Source organism: Urocitellus parryii, chromosome 7, assembly GCF_045843805.1.
Source record: "Urocitellus parryii isolate mUroPar1 chromosome 7, mUroPar1.hap1, whole genome shotgun sequence".
NCBI classification, from domain to species: domain Eukaryota; kingdom Metazoa; phylum Chordata; class Mammalia; order Rodentia; family Sciuridae; genus Urocitellus; species Urocitellus parryii.
In genome coordinates this window covers 143376833-143397444 of record NC_135537.1, presented here as the reverse complement: position 1 = coordinate 143397444, position 20612 = coordinate 143376833, and the positions used below count along the sequence as shown (strand labels likewise).

The 20612-nt window shown below is 34.6% G+C and overlaps 1 protein-coding gene across 1 annotated transcript in view; it reads right to left on the bottom strand.

The window, feature by feature from the left end:
- Positions 1–20612, bottom strand: part of Atad5 (ATPase family AAA domain containing 5) — a 59380-nt gene that overhangs the window by 13522 nt on the left and 25246 nt on the right. The window contains exons 7-18 of the mRNA XM_026388900.2: positions 17200–17384; positions 14777–14931; positions 13580–13739; positions 12807–13136; positions 10944–11040; positions 10611–10690; positions 9888–10030; positions 9640–9790; positions 5630–5806; positions 4849–4982; positions 4011–4104; positions 2489–2553 (exon numbers count right to left, since the gene is read on the bottom strand). Of these exons, the coding sequence (XP_026244685.2) occupies positions 2489–2553; positions 4011–4104; positions 4849–4982; positions 5630–5806; positions 9640–9790; positions 9888–10030; positions 10611–10690; positions 10944–11040; positions 12807–13136; positions 13580–13739; positions 14777–14931; positions 17200–17384 (1771 nt within the window). The remainder of the gene's footprint in view (positions 1–2488; positions 2554–4010; positions 4105–4848; positions 4983–5629; positions 5807–9639; positions 9791–9887; positions 10031–10610; positions 10691–10943; positions 11041–12806; positions 13137–13579; positions 13740–14776; positions 14932–17199; positions 17385–20612) is intronic.

Here is a 20612-nt window from a genome sequence, read left to right as displayed (position 1 = left end):
TCCATCTACAATTAAAAAACTTTTTAAAAATGACTTCATTAGAAATAACCCATATGTCTATCAACAGGTGAAATGATAAACACACTGAGGTACATCCATATGATAGAACACTGCTAATTTAAAAGAAGAAAAAAAAAAAAAAGAACAGACACATTACATGACTAAACATTAAAAAAAAGTTTTATGATGAATAAACACCAACTATTACATACTACAAGATTCCAGCCAGGCACAATGACACTCCTGTAATCCTAGAGGCTTGAGAGGCCAAACAGGAGGATCACAAATTCAAAGCCAGCCTTAGTAACTTAGTGAGACCCTATCTCAAAATAAAATATAAAAATGGCTGAGGATGTGGCTCAGTGGATAAGTGCCCCTGGATTCCATCCCGGGTTAAAAAAAAAAAAAAAAAAGAAAAAAGAAAAAGATTTCACTTACATTAAATTCTATAATAAGCATAACTACAGTGACAGAAAAACAGACTGTAGTTAACAGGGCTTAGGAGTAGGGGAACGGTCTAAACACAATGGAATCTTTGAGGTGATGTTCATTTTGTTCCTTTTTTTATTTTATTTTTTTATTATTTTTTTAAATGCAAAGCTCACATTTAAGATTCTACCAAAGCCTAAATTTAAGGAGAGCATGGATTACTAAAAACATCCATGTCTATGTTGCCTAATGCTTTCAAATTCAATCCTATTGGTAACTACATATTTGTTTCTTCCTAAGATTATATATTCAACCACCCCCCTGTTGAAAATATTTCTTTTCTTTTCTTTTTTCTTAGAGAGAGAGAGAGAGAGAGAGAGAATTTTTTTTTTCTTTTTAGTATTTATTTTTCAGTTTTCGGTGGACACAACATCTTTATTTTTATATGGTGCTGAGGATCGAACCCAGCGCCCTGCGCATGCCAGGCGAGCTCCTTACCGCTTGAGCCACATCCTCAGCCCTGTTGAAAATATTTCTAATCCTATCACTCACTTTATACTTTGTCTGATCTCCTAACTTATATATTGATATCTATTTTCCTACATATTTTCCCAAGTACATTCTTGTGACTGACTCTTCAATGTGTGCTGACATTTACATTCACTCTCTAACAGAAATCCTATTTCAAAAGGACTTTTGTTCCTTTTTTTTAAAGTCATGGTCTCACTGTGTTGTCCAAATTGGCCCAGAATTCACATGGACCTCCCAAATAGCTAGAATTACTTGATGTATGCTACCACACCACACTTAAAATACGTTCAAATCTTGATGCACATGTCCTATAGCTACATTTTGTCAAACTCATTGAACCATACACTTAGACTGAGTAAATTTTACTATTATGTAAATTATTTTTCAATAAAGTAATTAACAAAAACCACATGAACACAAACACAGATGAATAACATCATTGTGGCTAAAGTTAAAAAAAGACTGATAACTGCAATTCTCATGCACAGACCTATTTGGCAGATTCTTTTTTTTTTTGGCAGCACTGGAATTAAAAACAGGGTATTCAACCATTATGCAATATCCCCAAGCCCTATTTAATTTTTGTTTTGAGACAGGATCTTGCTAAGTTGCCCAGGCTGGCCTTGCCATCCTCTGCCTCAGCCTCCTGAGTTGCTAGCATTAGAGATACATACCATTGCACCTGGTTTATCTGGCAGACTCTAAAAAACAATTAAACAAATACCTACTGCATATGACTCAACAATTCCACAAACAGAACAGCATGGATGAATCCAAAAAACCTGGTGTTGAATGAAAGAAGCTAGATACGAAAGGGTGCTTAATGTTTGTTTCCTATTATTTGAAATTTCAAAACTAATCTCAATTAATAGACATTAACATGAAGAAGTTTTATGGGGTGAGAGAATTATTCTGTATCCAAATTGTAGTGATGATTTCATGAATCTATATAGGTATTAAAGATCATAGAACATAACACCCAAAGAAGTCAATTTCAATGTATGTCATTTTAAAATTAAAGATTTTTTTTTCCCCAAAGGTTAAAAGAAAAAATAAACAAAGTGCAATGTTCATCAGTGAAGAAAACCAGAAAAGGAATAACGGTTACTTCTAGTGGGAAAGGTCATGCTGACCAGAAGGCCATTAGGAAGTTTAGAAGGTGATGGAAGTGTTCTATATTTTGATCTCAGTGATGATTTTGGGGGGCTTTTACATATGTTAACATTCATTGAACAGTACATCTAAGAAAAGTTCAAATTTCAACTATATTCATGTTTTCCCTTAATTAGGTACTATTTTTTTGGGGGGTAACCCAAATGAACACTTGAATACAGAAAAAATTTAATTATTTTTTAGAAATCTTTTTTTAAGAAAAAAAAAAAAAGCCAGAAGTTCCCTAAAACTAACAAAAGTTGTAATATATCCCTTAGCAAACACATTTTTAAATTATGATATCTAAGTTTAATAAGAAACCACTTTTCATATAATTATGGTGTATAATCTATGATCATCAAAATTCAAAACTTACCAGAGAAGGAGTACTGAAATTGATTTCTTCAAAGCAGCCATCAAACAGTAAACTAAATGTTGGATCTACAGGGAAAAAAAAAAAATTAAACATTAACACCATTAAGTAACTTTTCCCAGTTATACTTGTCTATCAAAATATTAAACATTTCATTAATAATGAAAGTACAATAGTCTACCCTTAGCCATGGTTTTGCTTTCTGCAGTTTCAGTTACTTAGAGTCAACGATGATCCAAAGATATTAAGTAGAAAACTGTAAAACTAAACAATGCATAAATTTTAAATTTTCATGACATGATGAGTAATGTGATGAAATCTCAAGCTATCCTGCTTGAGATGAATCATCACTTCATTAGGTATACCCATGCTGTATATGCTTCCCTCCTGACATTCATTTAGTTCTTGGTTATCAAATTGATTTTTGTGGCTATCACAGCACTTGCACTCAAATAACTCTTATTTTACTTAATAATGGTCCCAAAGTCCAAAGATTAATTTTTTACAGTATATTGTTGTAATTATTCTAATTGATTCTTTGTTGTTAATCTGTTACTGTGCTTACTTATAAATTTAACTTATTATATAGGGCTCAGTGCTACTTGATATTTCAGGTATCCACTGGGGGTCTTGGAAGTATCCTCAGCAGGTAAGGGGAGTCTACTAAATAATACCATGCACATCACTGATCCTTATGGAACTAACTTTCCATCTTGACCTAAAGTAATTATGATCTTTTAATTAAACTACCACCTTATGATGAACAGGATTTTTATAAATATTTTTAGAACACAATCACTGTTAAATGGACCATCAATTTGTAGGTAAAATCTAAAACATATACATTTTCTTAGAAGTCTATGGCAGAGCTAGTCTCCTGAATAATGCAATGAAAAATATTAGACAAAAATGAAAATATAATATTTGTAATTTTTTTAAAAGAAAGGAAATTGTACGAGTTTTGAAAACTATGCAATGCTAATTCCTGAGAAAGGAGATTCTGTTAGGTTGATGATAGCTTACTTTAGCTAAAATGTGCAATAATCCATATTGGAAGTGTCATAAGGTGCTTAAATTCAATGTTAAGTAACTGTAGAAAGGACTAGAAAATGAGGTCTGCTGATCTAATTACAGATACAATGAAGAAGAAAGAAAATGATCTGATATTTTTTCCTATTGTAACACTAGCTAATCCATAAATCTGTGTTCCAGGCTGTGGTCAGCTTACTAAATATCTAATACTCAACATGGTTATCCAATGTAATACCTATTTTTAAAAAGTCATCGATATTTGTGAAATAATACAATAGTTTTTAGTTACTGAAGGTTGCAAATCAATTTTTTTTTCCTTCAAATTTGAAGAATCCTTAAGATATCCACTTGCCTCAGTCTACAGAGCAGCTGAGACTATAGGTACACCTCACTGTGTGGACCAGTCAACTCATTTTTAAAGGAACAAAATTAGAGGCTTTCCTAAACATTTTAACCAAAAGTAATTTTTTGTACCAAAATCATTGTTACATACCACTTGTAGTAAGGATTACAGGTCGTTTCGTTGTTGCCATGAATGTTTTGATTGCATTCAAAAAACCAGCATCTTCATCAAAAATGACATCAACCTACAAACCATTTATTAGAATATTAACAAGTAACAAAATACTTACTAGATCTCAATTATGTATACAGAGTAAAAATACTATACGCCTGTGAGAGACAAAATTTATTAATTTTTAAAAAAATATTGTCAGGGGCTGGGGATGTGGCTCAACTGGTAGCGCGCTCGCCTGACATGCGTGCGACCCGGGTTCGATCCTCAGCACCACATACAAAAAACAAAGATGTTGTGTCTGCCGAAAACTTGAAAATAAATATTGAAAAATTCTCTCTCTCTCTCTCTCTTTAAAAAAAAAAAATTAAAAAAAAAGTATTGTCAGCCCATGATGAAAGCTTATATCTTATAGTATAATTTTTTTGATTATCAAATATTAAACATTAAAACCAAAAAAATGCAGTCACCTGTAAGTGGATAGATTGAAGGTCAGAATAATTTCTATGATCATTAAATAATTAGTAACATTGAATTGCATTAATTATCTTCCTAAAAAAATTCAAGAGATAACAGTTTCATTTGCTTTAATCAAATAGATTGGCTGGGGATGGAGCTCAGTGATAGAGCACTTAACTAGCCTGTGTAAGACCCTGAGTTCAATCCCCAGCACCATGGGAGGAATGAGAGAGAGAGAGAGAGAGAGAGAGAGAGAGAGAGAGAGAGAGAGAGAGTGTGTGTGTGTGTGTGTGTGTGTATGTTTTTAAAGAAATTTTTACCCTGAGATGTCATGAATGTTGTACCTCTGTAAGCCTACCTCCTCAAAAAGAATAAGAGATGTTGCATTTTTCCTGTTGGGTTCTTCAGCTCCAAATTCTTTGATGTTTGAATTAGGTACACTTGCAGATTTAGTCTGAGTAATTTGCTTCTGTTCCAAAGAATTTTTAATTCCTGAATAAATAAAATATTGCTATTTTAGGCAAAAATCAACATTTTTGGCTTACACATACTAGGCAAATGTTTTACCATTAAGCTACATCCTCAGTCCTTTTCATTATTATTTTTCTTAATTTTGAGATGGTCATATTAAGTTACATAGATTGCCCTTGAACTTGAGGTGGTTCCTGAAACAGCTCCTCAAGTAAATAGCCAGTAAAATAAAACACAGTATAAGCATCATCTGAAATCCTTATCAAAACTGAAACGGGACTGAAGTTGTGGCTCCAGGGTAGAGCACTTGCATGTGTGAGGCCCTGGGTTTGAGTCTCAGCACCATATATAAATAAAATAAAGGTCCGTTATAACTAAAATAAATATATATTTAAAAAAAACTGAAACAGAACTTCTATATGTAGAACCTTCAGTATAATTCAGCTTTCAATAACAGCAATAGGAACTCATGAAATATCTGCATATTTTCATGTATCCGGACCATTATTATTAAAAAATGCCAAGTTTGTGGCTCAGTGGTACAGCACTTGCCTAGCATGTGTGAGGCACTGGGTTTGATTCTCTGTACTGCATATAAATAAAGTCCATTGACAAATTAAAAAAATAAAAATTAAAAGCCAAGTTTATTTGTCAGTTTAAGGATTTACCTTTGTTACTTTCCAGAAGTTCTCCTATTTCTTCATTATTTTTGGACTTGGAAGATACTTTAAAGTAATTTGCCAAAGTTTTAGGGGGAATTCCTCGCTTCTGCCCATTACTTTTTGGTGATGATGGAGGAAGTTTCCTTGGTGAAGTAACAACTTTCTTAGGAGAGTTTAATTTTTCTGCACAAAACAAACTGTGTTTAAGGATAAACATTCTAAAACTATACAGGTAGCAAGATTGTATATTTCTCCTTATTAGGTAAAAATCAAAGATACAGAAATTTTCTTTCATTCTTACATTCAAATGCTCAATACAGTAAAAAAAAAAAAAATCACTATATTGTTACTTATGCCCACATAGAGAAGGCAAACCAACCATTTGGAAAACGGAAAATTTGGAAAACACTCTTTTCCAAAGAAATAACAAGTAACGATCACAATCCCTTTAGTGAGTTGCTCAACATTTGCTTGAGGTCAGAAGAGGATAGCGGAAAAAATGACAACAGAACATAAATTTTATTGTTTAACTTCAGCTTATCCCTATTGTAAACTGACGTTAGAAGCAAGAAATATATATTTCTAAAGATGCTTTGGAGGATAGAGTTAAAAAAATAAATTACTGATCTCTACCCCCAGAAGCTCCAAGGCATTAATTCCAGAGCATATGTTCTTTTTCTATCCAAAGAAATAGAAAACTACAATCCATAATAAAGAAAAAAAAAGAAAAAACAATCAATTGAAAAACCAAACCAGAGACAATGCAGATAATAGATATACATAGATTAAAAATATTAAAATAGTTACTGTAATTGTACTCCTTATGTTCAAAAACCTCTATGTCTATGTGGCACAAACCTGTAATCCCAGCAACTCAGGAAGCTGAGGCAGGAGGATGGAATGTTCAAAGCCAGCCTCAAAAACTTAGTGAGGCCCTAAGCAATTAGCAGGACTGTGTCTCAAAATAAAAAATAAAAACAGACTGGGCATGTGGTTCAGTGGCTGAATAACCTTGGGTTCAATCCCCAGTACAAAAAACAAAAAAAACTATATACTCTATGTATGTATAATATGTCAAAATGTGCTCTACTGTCATGTATATCTAAAAAGAACAAATGAAAAAAAAAAAAACTATTGGAAAGACTGAGTACATGTTAAGTAGAAACACATCAGAGTAAAATAGACGCAAATAAAAAGTACAGAAATGGGCTGAGGATATAGCTCAGGTGGTAGCATGCTTGCCTTGCATGCACAAGGCCCTGGGTTTGATCCTCGATCCTCAGCACCACATTAAAAAAAAAAAATTGTGTTGTATTCATCTACACCTAAAAAATAAATATTAAAAAAAAAAAAAGTCTGGGATGTAGCTCAGTGGTGAAGTGCCCTGGGTTAAATCCTTGGTACCAAAAAAAGAAAAAAAGAAACAACAACAACAAAAACCTAGTGATAAAGAAACCAATTTAAAAATTGCAATGAATAATGAACACAAAGGACTGAAAAACATTAAATATGTTAAAATCCATGAGTTCATAGTAATACCAACCCCTCTCCCCCCAAGGGGAAAAAAAAAAAAAAACCTACTTGGTCAATTTGGAGGCTGCTAAAATATCATTACTCTAAGAACAAGAAAATAAAAGAAAGAGCTGGTCATGATGGCACATGCCTGTAATCCCAGTGGTATGGGAGGCCAAGGCAGAAAGATAGCAAATTCAAAGCCAGCCTTAGCATTTGCAAGTAAATGGACGGAACTGGAGACTGTCATGCTAAGTGAAATAAGCCAACCCAAAAAACCAAAGGCCCAATGTTCTCTCTAATAAGCAAATGCTAACATATAATAAGTGGGGAGGCAGAGAAGTTCATTGGATTAGACAAAGGGGAATGAAGGGGAAGAGACTGAGAATGGAAATAGGAAAGAAAGTAGGATGAATCTGACCTAACTTTCTTATGTTCATTTTTTTTTTTTTTAAAGAGAGAGTGGGAGAGAGAGAGAGAGAGAGAGAGAGAGAGAGAGAGAGAGAGAGAGAGAGAGAATTTTAATATTTATTTTTTTTTTTAGTTCTCGGCGGACACAACATCTTTGTTGGTATGTGGTGCTGAGGATCGAACCCGGGCCGCACGCATGCCAGGCGAGCGCGCTACCGCTTGAGCCACATCCCCAGCCCTTATGTTCATATATAAATATATGACCTGTGTAACTCCACATCATGTACAACCACAAGAATGAAAAGTTACACTGCATGCATGTATAGTAATCAAAATACATTCTTTTCTTTTTCTTTTTAGTTGTAGATAGACACATTACCTTTATTTTATTTACTTATTTTTATGTATTGCTGAGGATTAAACCCAGTGCCTTACACATGCTAGTCAAATGCTCTACCCCAACCCCCCTCAAAATACATTCTATTGTCACATATAACTAAAAAGAACAAGAACAACAACAAAAAACCAGCCTAATCAATTTAGTGAGGATGTAAATAACCTAGTCAGACCTTGTCTCAAAATAAAAATTAAAAAGGGATGTGAAGGGCTGGGGCTACAGCTCAGTGGCAGAGCACTTGCCTAGCATCTGTGTGAGGAACTGGGTTCAGTTTGATTCTTAGCACAATGTATAAATAAACAACTAAAATAAAGGCATTCTGTCCATCTACAATTATAATTTTTTTTAAAAGGGAGTTGGGGATGTACCTCAGTGATAAAACACCCCCGAGTTCAATCCCCAGTACAGAAAAATAAAAAAGAACCATTTTAAAATACAGTTTATATCTATGAACTATATTTTAAAGTATCCAAATAGTTGACAAAGAATAGTGCTTCTCAGAATTCCCACTAATAAATGCAAAAAGGCTGAGAGAATTACAATATCATCATTTTAAAATCCCTAACAATAATTATTCCATTAGACAAAGATCATTAGTGGGTCTAAAGTACCATTAACTAAAGGTAAGAGAGGTTATGGTATATGGGTCAGAATGAAAATACTTGAATTCATTGATTACTCTCAATATCACTAAGAAGGATGTGTGTTCTGCTGCTATGTCATAAGAAGTAGAAGCCTACCTATTCACATATGCCACACACAAAACAGACTTGAATCTAATCAAGCCCCATTATCTAACCACCAATTTATAAGAAATATAGGGAAGAGGAAAATGTTAACTGACAGTGTGAGGATACAGTCATTGCCAAGTCTAAACTACGAGAAATCCTATGGCAAATGACAGGCTGTTCAACATATAAACAACATGAAAATAATGGGTCAGGGAATTGTTAAGGAGATTAAAAAAAAAAAAAAAAACCACTAAATATAAGATATGAACCTTGTTTGGATCCTGATTTGAACAAACAATGTGAACAACAGGAAACTAAAAATCAGTATATTAGAGGATATTAAGTAATATATTGCATTTTGTTAGACCTGATTATGATACTATTGATATGCTTTTCAAAAAGCCTTTATTGGTTAAAAGCATATGTGTTGGGGGGTGGTTTGGGGTTATGGCTCAGTAGTAGAGCCTCATGTGTGAGGCCCTGGGTTTGATCCTCAGCACCACACACAAAAAAATTGATTGATTAATTAATTAATTAAATAATTAAAGGTAATGTGTCTTACTACAACTACAAAAAAATATTTAGGAAAACAGAAAGTATATGTGGGTAAAATTACATGAAGTCCCTCAGATTTATTTTGTTTTAAAATAGTCCAGGGGAAAAAACAAAACATGTTAATATGCAAGAAAAGATTTAAAATGAATGGCAAGCAAGACATGGTGCTATCCCAGCTACTCAGGAGACTGAGGCAGGAGGATCCCAAGTTGAAGGCCAGCATGGGTAATTTAGCTAGACCCTGTCTCAAATATAAACTAAAAAAAAAAAAAAAAATGGGGAATACTACTAGATTCTATACCCCAGTTATGGGAAAAAAAAAAAAAAGCAAAATGTTGACAATTTAAAACTATTTTCTCAGGTTTTACTTTTCTCAAAAGGCTATACCTTAAGAAAAATAATTTACTTACTCGGTGACTTGCCTATGTTGTAGCTGTTAAAAAAGCAGGGTTTTTGTGAGTTTACACCTTGCTTGTCTACTTGATGGGACTGAGTAGCTTCCTTCAGCTGAGACAGAATCTGTCTACCACTGCGCTGGGAAGAGGCATTTACTTCAAATATCTAGAAGAATAAATGAGAAAATGGCAGAATACTTTATGTTTTCTTTTAGGTCAAGGTTACTTATTAACATTAACATTCTTCCACTGCACCTACTAACCTTGAATCCAAGCTCCTGAGCACAAGCATACACTGCAGCAGTTTTTCCCACTCCTGTTGGCCCTGTTATAAGAACAGTATTGCAAAGACGACTCTCTTCCTCATCATCTGAACTGCCTTTAAAGTCTTTGCTATCTGACAAATCTGAAAAATTATTCAAAAACATATAAAATGATTAATTGTTTAGGCAGCAATTCTATCTCATGAAACCCAATAATCAAACACCCCAAATTTCTTTTTTTTAAAAATATTTACTTTTTAGGTTTAAGTGAACACAATATCTTTATTTTACATTTATGTGGTGCTGAGGATCGAACTCGCCTCATGTATGCTAGGCGAGCACTTTACCACTTAGCCACAACCCCAGTCCCCTGAAATTTCTTGACAATAAATACTGGAAAATGAATTTATAAAAGTTAAGCCAAATATTATATACTAATTTTAAAATTACATAAAAATGTTTGAACTAATTTAACTCTTTTTTTTTTAAGAGAGAGAGAATTTTAATATTTATTTATTTATTTATTTATTTATTTTTAGTTTTTTTTTTTACTGGATCACAGTTTTCGGCAGACACAACATCTTTGTATGTGGTGCTGAGGATCGAACCCAGGCCGCATGCATGCCAGGCAAGTGCGCTACCGCTTGAGCCACATGCCCAGCCCCGAGCTAATTTAACTCTAAAAAAATGTTCAGTTAAGAAGAAAAAAAATGAGTCAAATACCTTCCTGTCTCTCTTCTCTTTTTCCCTTCAAATTCTGTCTTTCTTCCAGTTCAGCTCTTCTCTTCCAGTCTTTCAACCAACTGTCATAAAGTATATTAATAAAAAGAAAATTCACAGAATATCAACATCTCTTAAACTTTAGATATTATAAAAATAAGTTTTAATAGCAGTAACCTTGGGCAGTGGAAATATGAGAAGAGAGAAACTTCACTTAAAATTCTTTTTTTTTAATGATGTTTCCCATTTAGTATGTTAGTTTGTAATTTCTAACTTTTAGATTTAACTGAACACTAAATTTATAAAAATTTTTAATGCTTTAAAAATTTCACCAACCTATGTAACTTTTTTATAGCTAACTCATTGCCTATGAGTTCACTGGCATTCTGAGGTTGATACTTTTCTGTCCAAAGCATGTCTTCAGTTCCAGAATCTAAAGCAGAAAAGAAAAAGCTAAGATAGTATTCACTCCTTGACATAAGCATATATTCTTAGACATTTACATTTTTTATAATGAAATAATACATATTTGTAAAAATATTTACATTTATAAAATGCCAAAAATGTAATTTTTAAAACTTAAACATTACTTTAAAATTTTCTACACCAAATCCAACCCCCTGGGGGAAAAAAAAAGCAACAACAGTAACAAAAAAACTAACTACTGCACTCAGTGGGCATGCAGGTCTGCAATCCCTGGGGCCTAAGGCAGGAAGATCATAGTTCAAAGCCAGCCTCAGCAAATTGGTTAGGCCTTAAGCAACTCAATGCGACCATGTCTCAAAATAAAATATAAAAAGGGCTGGGGATGTGACTCTGGGGTTAAGCTCCTCTGGATTTATTCTCTGGTACTAAAAACCCCAAACCTAACCACCATTAAATCTCATGAAAGGTATAAAGAAGTACATCTTAAAATTTAACAACCAATCAAGAAATATGACTATTAAAAATAATTTTTATAAAACCCAAACATCTATAGAACAAAGGCAGCATATGTGGTTTCTTTTGACCAATGAAAATATTTAAAACACCATATGACGTCAATCAGTATAAAAAGACAAATGCTATACTCCTAATAGAAAAACTAAATATTAATTCAATACCTAGCACCACAGGAAAAAAAAAAGACTGGTGACTTGCAATACCAAATATTAAATTATACATAAAGTTTATATAAAATGGATGAATTCAAAGGAATACGTTGGACATACATTGTTTAAAAATTGCAATAGATGTACATTAAAAGAAAGGGTGGTAGGGAATGGTGGTGTCTGCCCACAGTCCCAGCTACTAAAAAGGCTAAAACAGGGCTGGGATTGTGGTTCAGTGGTAAAGCACTCGCCTAGCACATGTGAGGTTCCGGGTTCCATCCTCGGCAACACATAAAAATAACATAAAGGTCACCTACAACTAAAATAAACATTAAAAAAAAAAAAAAAAAAAAGGAAGGCTAAAACAGGAGGATCTTGAGTTCGAGCCCAGCCTGGTAACATAGCAAGAACCCAGCTCAAAATTTAAAAAAAGGAAAAAAAAAATTTTTTTTGGTACTGGAGATTGAACTTGGGGGCACTCAACTACTGAGCCACATCTCCAGCCCTATTTTGTATTTTATTTAATTTAGAGACAGGGTCTCAGGGAGTTGTTAAGCACTTCACCATTGCTGAGGATGGCTTTGAACTCCCGAGTCACTGGGATTACAAGGGTGCACCACTGCGCCTAGTTCAAAAAAATTTTTTGAGAGAGGGGAAAATGGCTGGCTTTGATGGTGCATGACTGTAATCTGAACAGCCATGGAGCTGACGAAGGAAGATCCCAGTTCAAAGCAAGCCTCAGCAACTTAGGCCCTGAGCTATTTAGTGAGATCATGTCTCAAAATGAAAAATAAAAAGGGCTGGGATGTGGCTTAGTGGTTAAACATTCTCCAGGTTCAATCTCAGTACCAATAATAATAATTATAATAATAATGATAATAATGAAAATAATGATGATGATGATGATGATGTGGCTCAGAGGTAGAGCACTTGCCTGGTATGCATGAGGCACTGGTTTCAATCCTTAGTACCACATAAAAATAAAATAAAGATATTGTGTCTACCTACAACTAAAAATTAAATGTTTAAAAAAAATAATGCAGAGACGGAAAAAGAATGAGAGATTAAAAACCAAGTTCTAAGTTGAGAGGAAGAAAATCCAATTTACCAGAAATGGAAGATATTTCTGCTGGAAACTCTCTGTCACCATCTATGATCAGAATATCATCATCTTCTACTGCTCCTGTTTTCACTTTACATGGTGTACTCAAAGCAGTTTGTTTCTTCCGAGACATTTTAGAAAATATACCTTTGGAAGAACCTAGCTTTTTCTCAAAAGAGTTGTTTCTTTTGTCAAGTTCTTCTGGCTTCCCATTTATCTTTACTGGACTTACTGAATATTCATTTGGTTTCTTTCTTTTTGACTTCTGATTTTCTATTTCCACTCGTTTCCTTTTGCTTTCTCTTTGATTGTTATCAAGCTCTACTTGTGGATTTTCTGATTTGGGAAATCATAAAATGCATGTGCTGTTAATCAACAAAAAGCATTTTCAACACTCAATAATCTTCATATCACTTCTAATTAGCCTGTAGTCTTATGACATTAAGATGAAAAGGTAAGAATGGAATGTGACATACTGAAAGTAAGCTGAGACTTTTAATATTTGAGTGCCTTTTGTATAAGATATGTAAGTTAAAATCCTCTTATCTGGCTTTCCTTAAATGAATGATTTATAATTAAAACTGCCTTTGGATTGACATCTACGGAAGCTGGCAGGCACTAATATTGCATTGCTCAAGATGCTTTGCTTGAAGTTAACATTTCTCCTTGCCATCTGGAAGCAATGTTCTGTCTATGGTGGCTGCTTCTAAGAGTCAAAGCCTAAGTCTTTATGTTTCAAAACCAAAATATTAACATTAATGATAACAATGATCACTAACCTTGTTTACCATGATACTCAGAAAGTGCCTGGTGCTCAATTTGTTTTTTTAGAAGCAAGGGAAAATATTTTCCCATAGAAAATTCAGGATTTGACCACCTAATTTCTTCTAGCAAAAGATTTCTTACTTCGTTAGTAAAATTCTTCCTTGTCCTTATAAGCTGCAATGAAGAATAAAATGCATAATAGCAAACACATATCATTTATGAATGTTAATCACAAAACTACCAACTATGTTCTGTTCATATTAAGTCAATATAAATGTTGGATTAGCTTTAGTCATTAAACACAAAGCTGCACTTGCATAATTTTTGAAAGACTTATTTCATATATTTTTTCTTTACAAGTAATTGTACTTTACACACTATTAAACAGTGCTGACTTATAAAGCATCTAATTGTGCTATATAATCTAACATTTCTTTGAAGTTGGCTATTATTAATTCTTTTTTTTTTAAAAAAAAAAAGGAGAGAGAGAGAATTTTTTAATATTTATCTTTTTTTTTAGTTTTCGGCAGACACAACATCTTTGTTTGTATGTAGTGCTGAGGACTGAACCTGTGTCGCACGCATGCCAGGTCAGTGCACTATGGCTTGAGCCACATCACCAGCCCGGCTATTATTAATTCTTAAAATGTTTTTCAAGCTCTGTATTTACTGGGTGTGGTGGCACACGCCTGTAATCCCAGCAACTCAAGAGGCTGAGGCAGGGGGATGGCCAGTTCAAGGCCAGCCTAGGCAATTTAGGGAGACCTGTCTCAAAATTTAAAAAAATTAAAAAGGGATAGGGGCGGCTGGTGATGTGGCTCAAGCAGTAGCGCGCTCGCCTGGCATGCGTGGGGCGCTGGGTTCGACCCTCAGCACCACATAAAAATAAAATAAAGATGTTGTGTCCACCGAAAACTAAAAAATTCTCTCTCTTAAAAAAAAAGGATGGGGATGTAGCCCAGAGCTAGATTGTCCTTGGATTCAATCCCCAGAACTGAAATCATGTATGTGTGTGTGTGTGTGTGTGTGTGCACATGTGTAACTCTGTGAATATTTAAAAGAAATCTGTATTTCAATTAGATACACTTTTAAAAAATTGGACATTAGGGGAAGAAAAGGAATTCTAGGTTAAAAAAGTAGCATCCAATTTTTTTCCTCTGAAAGATGTGAACAAAATGCCCTACAACAACAGATTAGCTCTCTAGACTTACCATGACAGCAGAATTACTTTTTGAATTTGAATTCAATGTTGAAAATTCACCAAGAGCAATAACACATTTTGAGAGATCTATTACTTTAGTATTAGACTCCTTAAATGTAGTTAACAGAGGACAAGAAGGTAGTTTCAAATTCCATAACCAACACCCTGAAGAGAAACAGAAAAACTATCTTAATTAACTTTTTATACTGTGTTTATTGAATGTCGAATATGAAAAGACTTGATAAATCCTAACACCACAAAAAACAAACAAAAATGATGTGACAACCACATTGTTATCATAAAAGTACCAAAAACCCAAATGAGTACAAAGGGAACAATATCCTTACCTCTAACAAATATAATTAATAAAAATTCTTCCCAGTTGTTAAAAGAAGCACATATTAGCAAACTTTCATTTCTTTTTAATCAGTTTTGATACTTAGGGTAAAAATTTTAGGATTTTGGGGCTAGGGATGTGGCTCAAGTGGTAGTGTGCTCGTCTAGCATGTGTGAGGAGGCACTGGGTTCGATCCTTAGCACCAAGTAAAAATAAAATAAAGATATTGTGTCCACCTAAAACTAAAAAATAAATATTTAAAAAAAATTTTTAGGATTTTAGGGGGTATTAGCAAACTCATTTAAAGTTTAAACTTTAAAGTCAAATCTGTATTCCAATCCAAATTCTGCCAACTATCATTCTTATATGAACAAGATTCCAAATGAGTGTGGTAAAATGAGTGTGATAAGTGCTCAGCAGAATTCCGATTAACAATGAGTACTTCATAATTATTAAGGATGAAAAAGAAAGGGGATTCCCCCAGTTCTTGCCTCATCTGCTCATCTAAAAACAAAAATACTAAATTTGGGCCAGGCATGGAAATATACACCTATAATCCCAGTGATCCTGGAGTTTGAGGCAGGAGGATTGCAAATCTAAGGACAGCCTAGGCAACTTAGCAAGACCCTGATTGAAAATGAAAAATAGGACTGGAAATATAGCTCAATGGTAGAATGTCCCTGGATTCAATCCTTAGCAACACCTGCCCCCAACAAAAAAGAAAGAAAGAATGCTAAGTTTTATAGTAGCACTTCTTTGAAAAATCGCATTCAGGAAAAAAAAAAAAAAAAGCACAATCCATTGTTATATTTAAACATGATATTAAAAAAGGTTGAATTGGGGATATAGCTCAGTGTTACAGTAATTGCCCAGCATGCATGAGGCTCTGGGTTTGGTTCCCAAGACCACAAGAAAAAAAAAAAGGTTTTTTTTCATCAACTTAATGACAGTGGCAGAAATGCAAAATAGGGAAAAGCAGAAAAAATTATTAGACTGAGAAATTCCCTATACCAAAAGAGGCTGAACAAAACTTATTAGGTAATAAGGTCAGAAACACAAAAGGAAAAGAAAAAAGAATAGAAAACAACATGCATTTCATGGTCATGAGGAATGCACAAAACCAAACCTCAAAACCAGCTGAGCTGAACTTGTCTTTCTAAAAAAATCTTTATTTTATTTACTTATTTACTTTTATGTGGTACTGAGGATCAAACCCAGTGCTTACACTTGCTAGGCAAGCACTCTACCACTGAGCTACAACACCAGCCCCAGAACCTTGAAGCTACAAAATAAAATTAAACAAAAACATCTCTGGGTAGAAGTAATGCTGATGTAATGATAAAAGCCTTTTTTGTACTTTATCAGTAACTAAAAACTGCAAGTAAAGGTTATGGTTGTTATAGCATCTGAATCCAAATAAAACTGGATTATGATTAGGCTGACACCATGGAATAAGATACTTTTGCACAGCTTCCTTGCTACTTGTTACCTGTGTATTCTATGAAGAGACTAATATGGTACTAAATAGTTGAAGCTGTTCTGAAAGGATGTGAATGGATTTCTCTGAGCATATAATAATAATGGACAGGACAAATGTGTGTGTGTGTTTACTTACAAACACACACACACACACACACACACACACACACTTTTTTTTTTCTTTAAAGAGTGCTGGTGATGGAACCCAGGGCCTCATGCATGCTAGGCCAAGTGCTCTCCCAGTGAGCTAAATTCCCAGCACTTCAGAGAAATAAAGATGATCTGCTCTGATTTCAGAGAGGAACTGCCTTCCTTTTAGAACATAGTGCCTGTCTAGAGAATATTCACTCAAGGTCCTTCACACTTTCCTGCATGTTTCTGACAAGGTATGGAGGAAGGTTCCCTTTGGCTTCCTTGCTCTGCAAACCTCCATTCTCATTAAACTGAGTAAAAGGCTAAGGAAAAGAGGATGAAACATATACTTAAAATTCCCACTAAAATCACAAAAAGAATGACCTGAGGCTAAGAAAACTTAGCTTCATTTTAAACTACCTATATAATTTTATATTACTTCTAACAGTTAAAAAAGAGTAAATGTTCAATAATAATAAACTTACCATCATCTTTTTGTTGTATATGAACAACTTTCTGGAAACTGGTACTCAATGAATTGTACACATCCAGAACAGCAGCTTTCTTTGCAATTTGTCGTTTCAACAAATCTGGCAAACCACTCATTAGAAAATCACGCTTTGCTTTAAATTGTACATCACAGTCCTGAGATTTCTCAGATGTATCTTGACTTTAGAAAATGATTTGAAAAAGAAGAGCTAAGGTTATAAACACCTAGAATAAAATACCTAGAAAATAAATACTAAAATTTAACTTAAAGATTAATCACCCATCTAAGATGTTAGCTAGTAGAATTCTTTTTTGGCTTATATAACACTAATATAAAAGCCTGCCATATTAATTAATAAAAACAAATATGTATTTTAAACAATGACTTGAAGGACATCCACCAAAATGTTAACGGGATATCTGTAGGTGGAAGGAGAGTTTTTTCCCTTGATATTTTGTTTTGTTTTCAGTGCTGGGAATCTAATGCAGAGTCTCCAGCAGGCTAAGCCAATACTCTACCACTGAACTACATCTCCATCCCCAGGGTTTTTTTTTTGTTGTTGTTGTTGTTGTTAAACACTCATTTATGTTGTAATTAGAAAACAAAATCAGTGCCACATTTCAAAAAGTTAACCAAAGAACTTGTAAATGTATTGTTTCCAATATAATAGCAGAAAATTGATGTCTATCTCACTGAATTATCTTTATTTAAATTTCTTGGTATCAGAGATTGAACCCAGGGTTGCTTACCCACTGACCCACATCCCCAGCCCCTTTTGTATTTTATTTTGAGACAGGGCCTCAATTAGTTGCTGAGGCTGGTTTTGAACTTGGGATCTTCCTGCTTCAGCCTCCTAAACTGCTGGAATTATAGGCATATAACACTGCACCCAGCTTAACTGGCTTATCATTAGATTATGAATCACAGGAATCTTGACTACAATGGTAGAAGTGGAAGAGGTGAAAGGGTGGGGGAGAATGGAAGGCTGGAGTGGTGGTGGTAGGGGAAGGACTGTAGTGGGTGGTATATCAAAGCTTATATATCCTTTCCTAACTGCCAGATAGAGAGTTAGAATTGCAATATCTTGAGTGAAATGAGCGGAAGAAGAGTCTTTTTTAAAATATTTTTATTAGTCGTTGATGGACCTTTATTTTTTATATGTAGTGCTGAGAATTAAACCCCGTGCCTCACACATCCGAGGCAAGTGCTCTATCACTGAGCCACAACCCCAGCCCTGGAAGAAGAGTCTTGAAGCCAGATTAGAGAAATTAATCTTAGAATAGAGGAGATATATTTTTTCTTTTGTTAATAGGAGGAAACGGGGAAAAGAGGTATAGTTGTAGCTAAATTAGTGTGTTCCAAGAGCAGAAAGTAAACTCCAAGGAGAGAAATACAAAGTGTTAATATAAAATATGCATATATATTATGTTATATATTGAAAAATAGTTTTAGGGGTGTGTGTGTGTGTGTGTGTTTTAGCTCACAATAATGAAAATTTATTGTCTCACATATCTGGGGTATAGAAGTCAGTCCTCAATGTGATGGGAGGGTCATGCTCCCTTGAGAAATCCAGAGGGAAGAATTCAATTAATAAGATTAGAGATGAAGTGGGCTGGGGATGTGGCTCAAGCGGTAGCGCACTCGCCTGGCATGCGTGGGGCTCTGGGTTCAATCCTCAGCACCACATAAAAACGTAAAATAAAATAAAGATGTTGTGTCTATCAAAAACTATATATACATATTAAAAAAAAAAAAAGCCTCCCAACAGAGAAAACCCAGGACGTAATAGAGTCACAGCTGAATTTTACCAGATCTTTAAAGAACTAACAGCAGCCAGGCAAAGTGGCACATTATCTATGATCCCAGCAATTCAGGAGGCTGAGGCAGGAGAAATGCAAGTTCAATATCAGCCTGGGAACTAAATGAGACCCTCCCTCAAAATAAAAAGGGCTGGGGGTGTAACTCAGTGATAAAGCACCCAAGGGTTCAATTCCCAGTACCATACAATAAATAAACAAACATACCAAAACAACTAAGGCCAATTATCTAATTAGTACTTGAAATAGAAAGGGAGGGAATGCCTCCAAACTCAGTATACAAAACTGGTATCACAATGAAATCAAAACTGGGTAAAACTCATCAAGAAACGAAAATTACAGGACAATATCCTTGATGAACAAAGATGTAACAATCCTTAACAAACACTTTCAGATCAAATTCAATAGCACATTAAAAAGATTAAACATCATAATCAAGTTGATTTCATTTTAGGGCTGCAAAAATGTTTCAACATTTACAAATCAATAAACGTAATAGACATAAATAGAATCAAGGACAAAATCACATGATCTCAATAGATACAGAAAAAGCCTTCTGGTCTCTCTCAGCTTCTGGGGCAGCCTTTGGTGTTCCTTGGTTTAGATACCTCACTCCAGTCTCAGAGTCCCTTATTTCAGGGCTTTCCCCCATCATGTCCATGTCTCTGTGTCTGCCGTCCTCCTCTAACATAGACAGCAGTCATACTGGATTAAGGGGCCTCATATTAATTGCATCTGCAGGAATTCTATCTCTGAATGAGGACATGTTCTGAGGTACTGGGCATTAGAACATTAATCTATCTTTTGTGGGGACAAAATTCAACATATCAGAGATTTAGGGGACCACCTTGCATTCTTCCCCACCGTTAGATTAACCACTATCACCAGAGAAAGTGGAACATGTGTAGCCCTAGCACCACACACACACACACACACAAAAAAAAAAATAGGCTACAGTATCTTGCATTCTAGAATGGGAACAGTGCATTCACGATACTGAGGCCCCAGCTGATGCTTACTGAAGTTTCTATGGCTGAGTTTACTAATGTACCCCTGTACTAAGGCATTCAAGGCAAGCTCCCAAAGAATTTCCACACTCTATAGCCATACTTTTTATCCCAGGAATTCATTATGTTTTGTTTTTAGTTTCTTGGCTAAAACATCACAAATTAGAGTTTTAAGGACTCTTGAAATTGACCTAGTTCCTCCAAACCTTTCTGTAGGACTGAGAGCTGAAGGTAATGTGAAGGTAATGCGTGCCTACCCTGCAGTCACCTACAGTCAGGGTAGAGGACCCAGACAGGATGGAGTTCTGCGTGCTCGCTTCCTTCTTCTAGACATATGTGTATTTATATATAAAGCATGTCCAAGTTTTATATACTGAGATGGCCTAGAAGCAGTGACACATCAGGAACAATGAACACAATGAGCACACAGATCTTGGTCTCTAAAAACCAATCTCCATGAAAAGCAACTAGGTTTCCTTGTAAAAGTACCTGACTACAGAGCTGAAGCAAGGCAAGTAAAAGATGAACCTGGAACATCTTCCTGTTCAAAAAAGTAAGATATGCTCAAAAATCATGAGGCTATG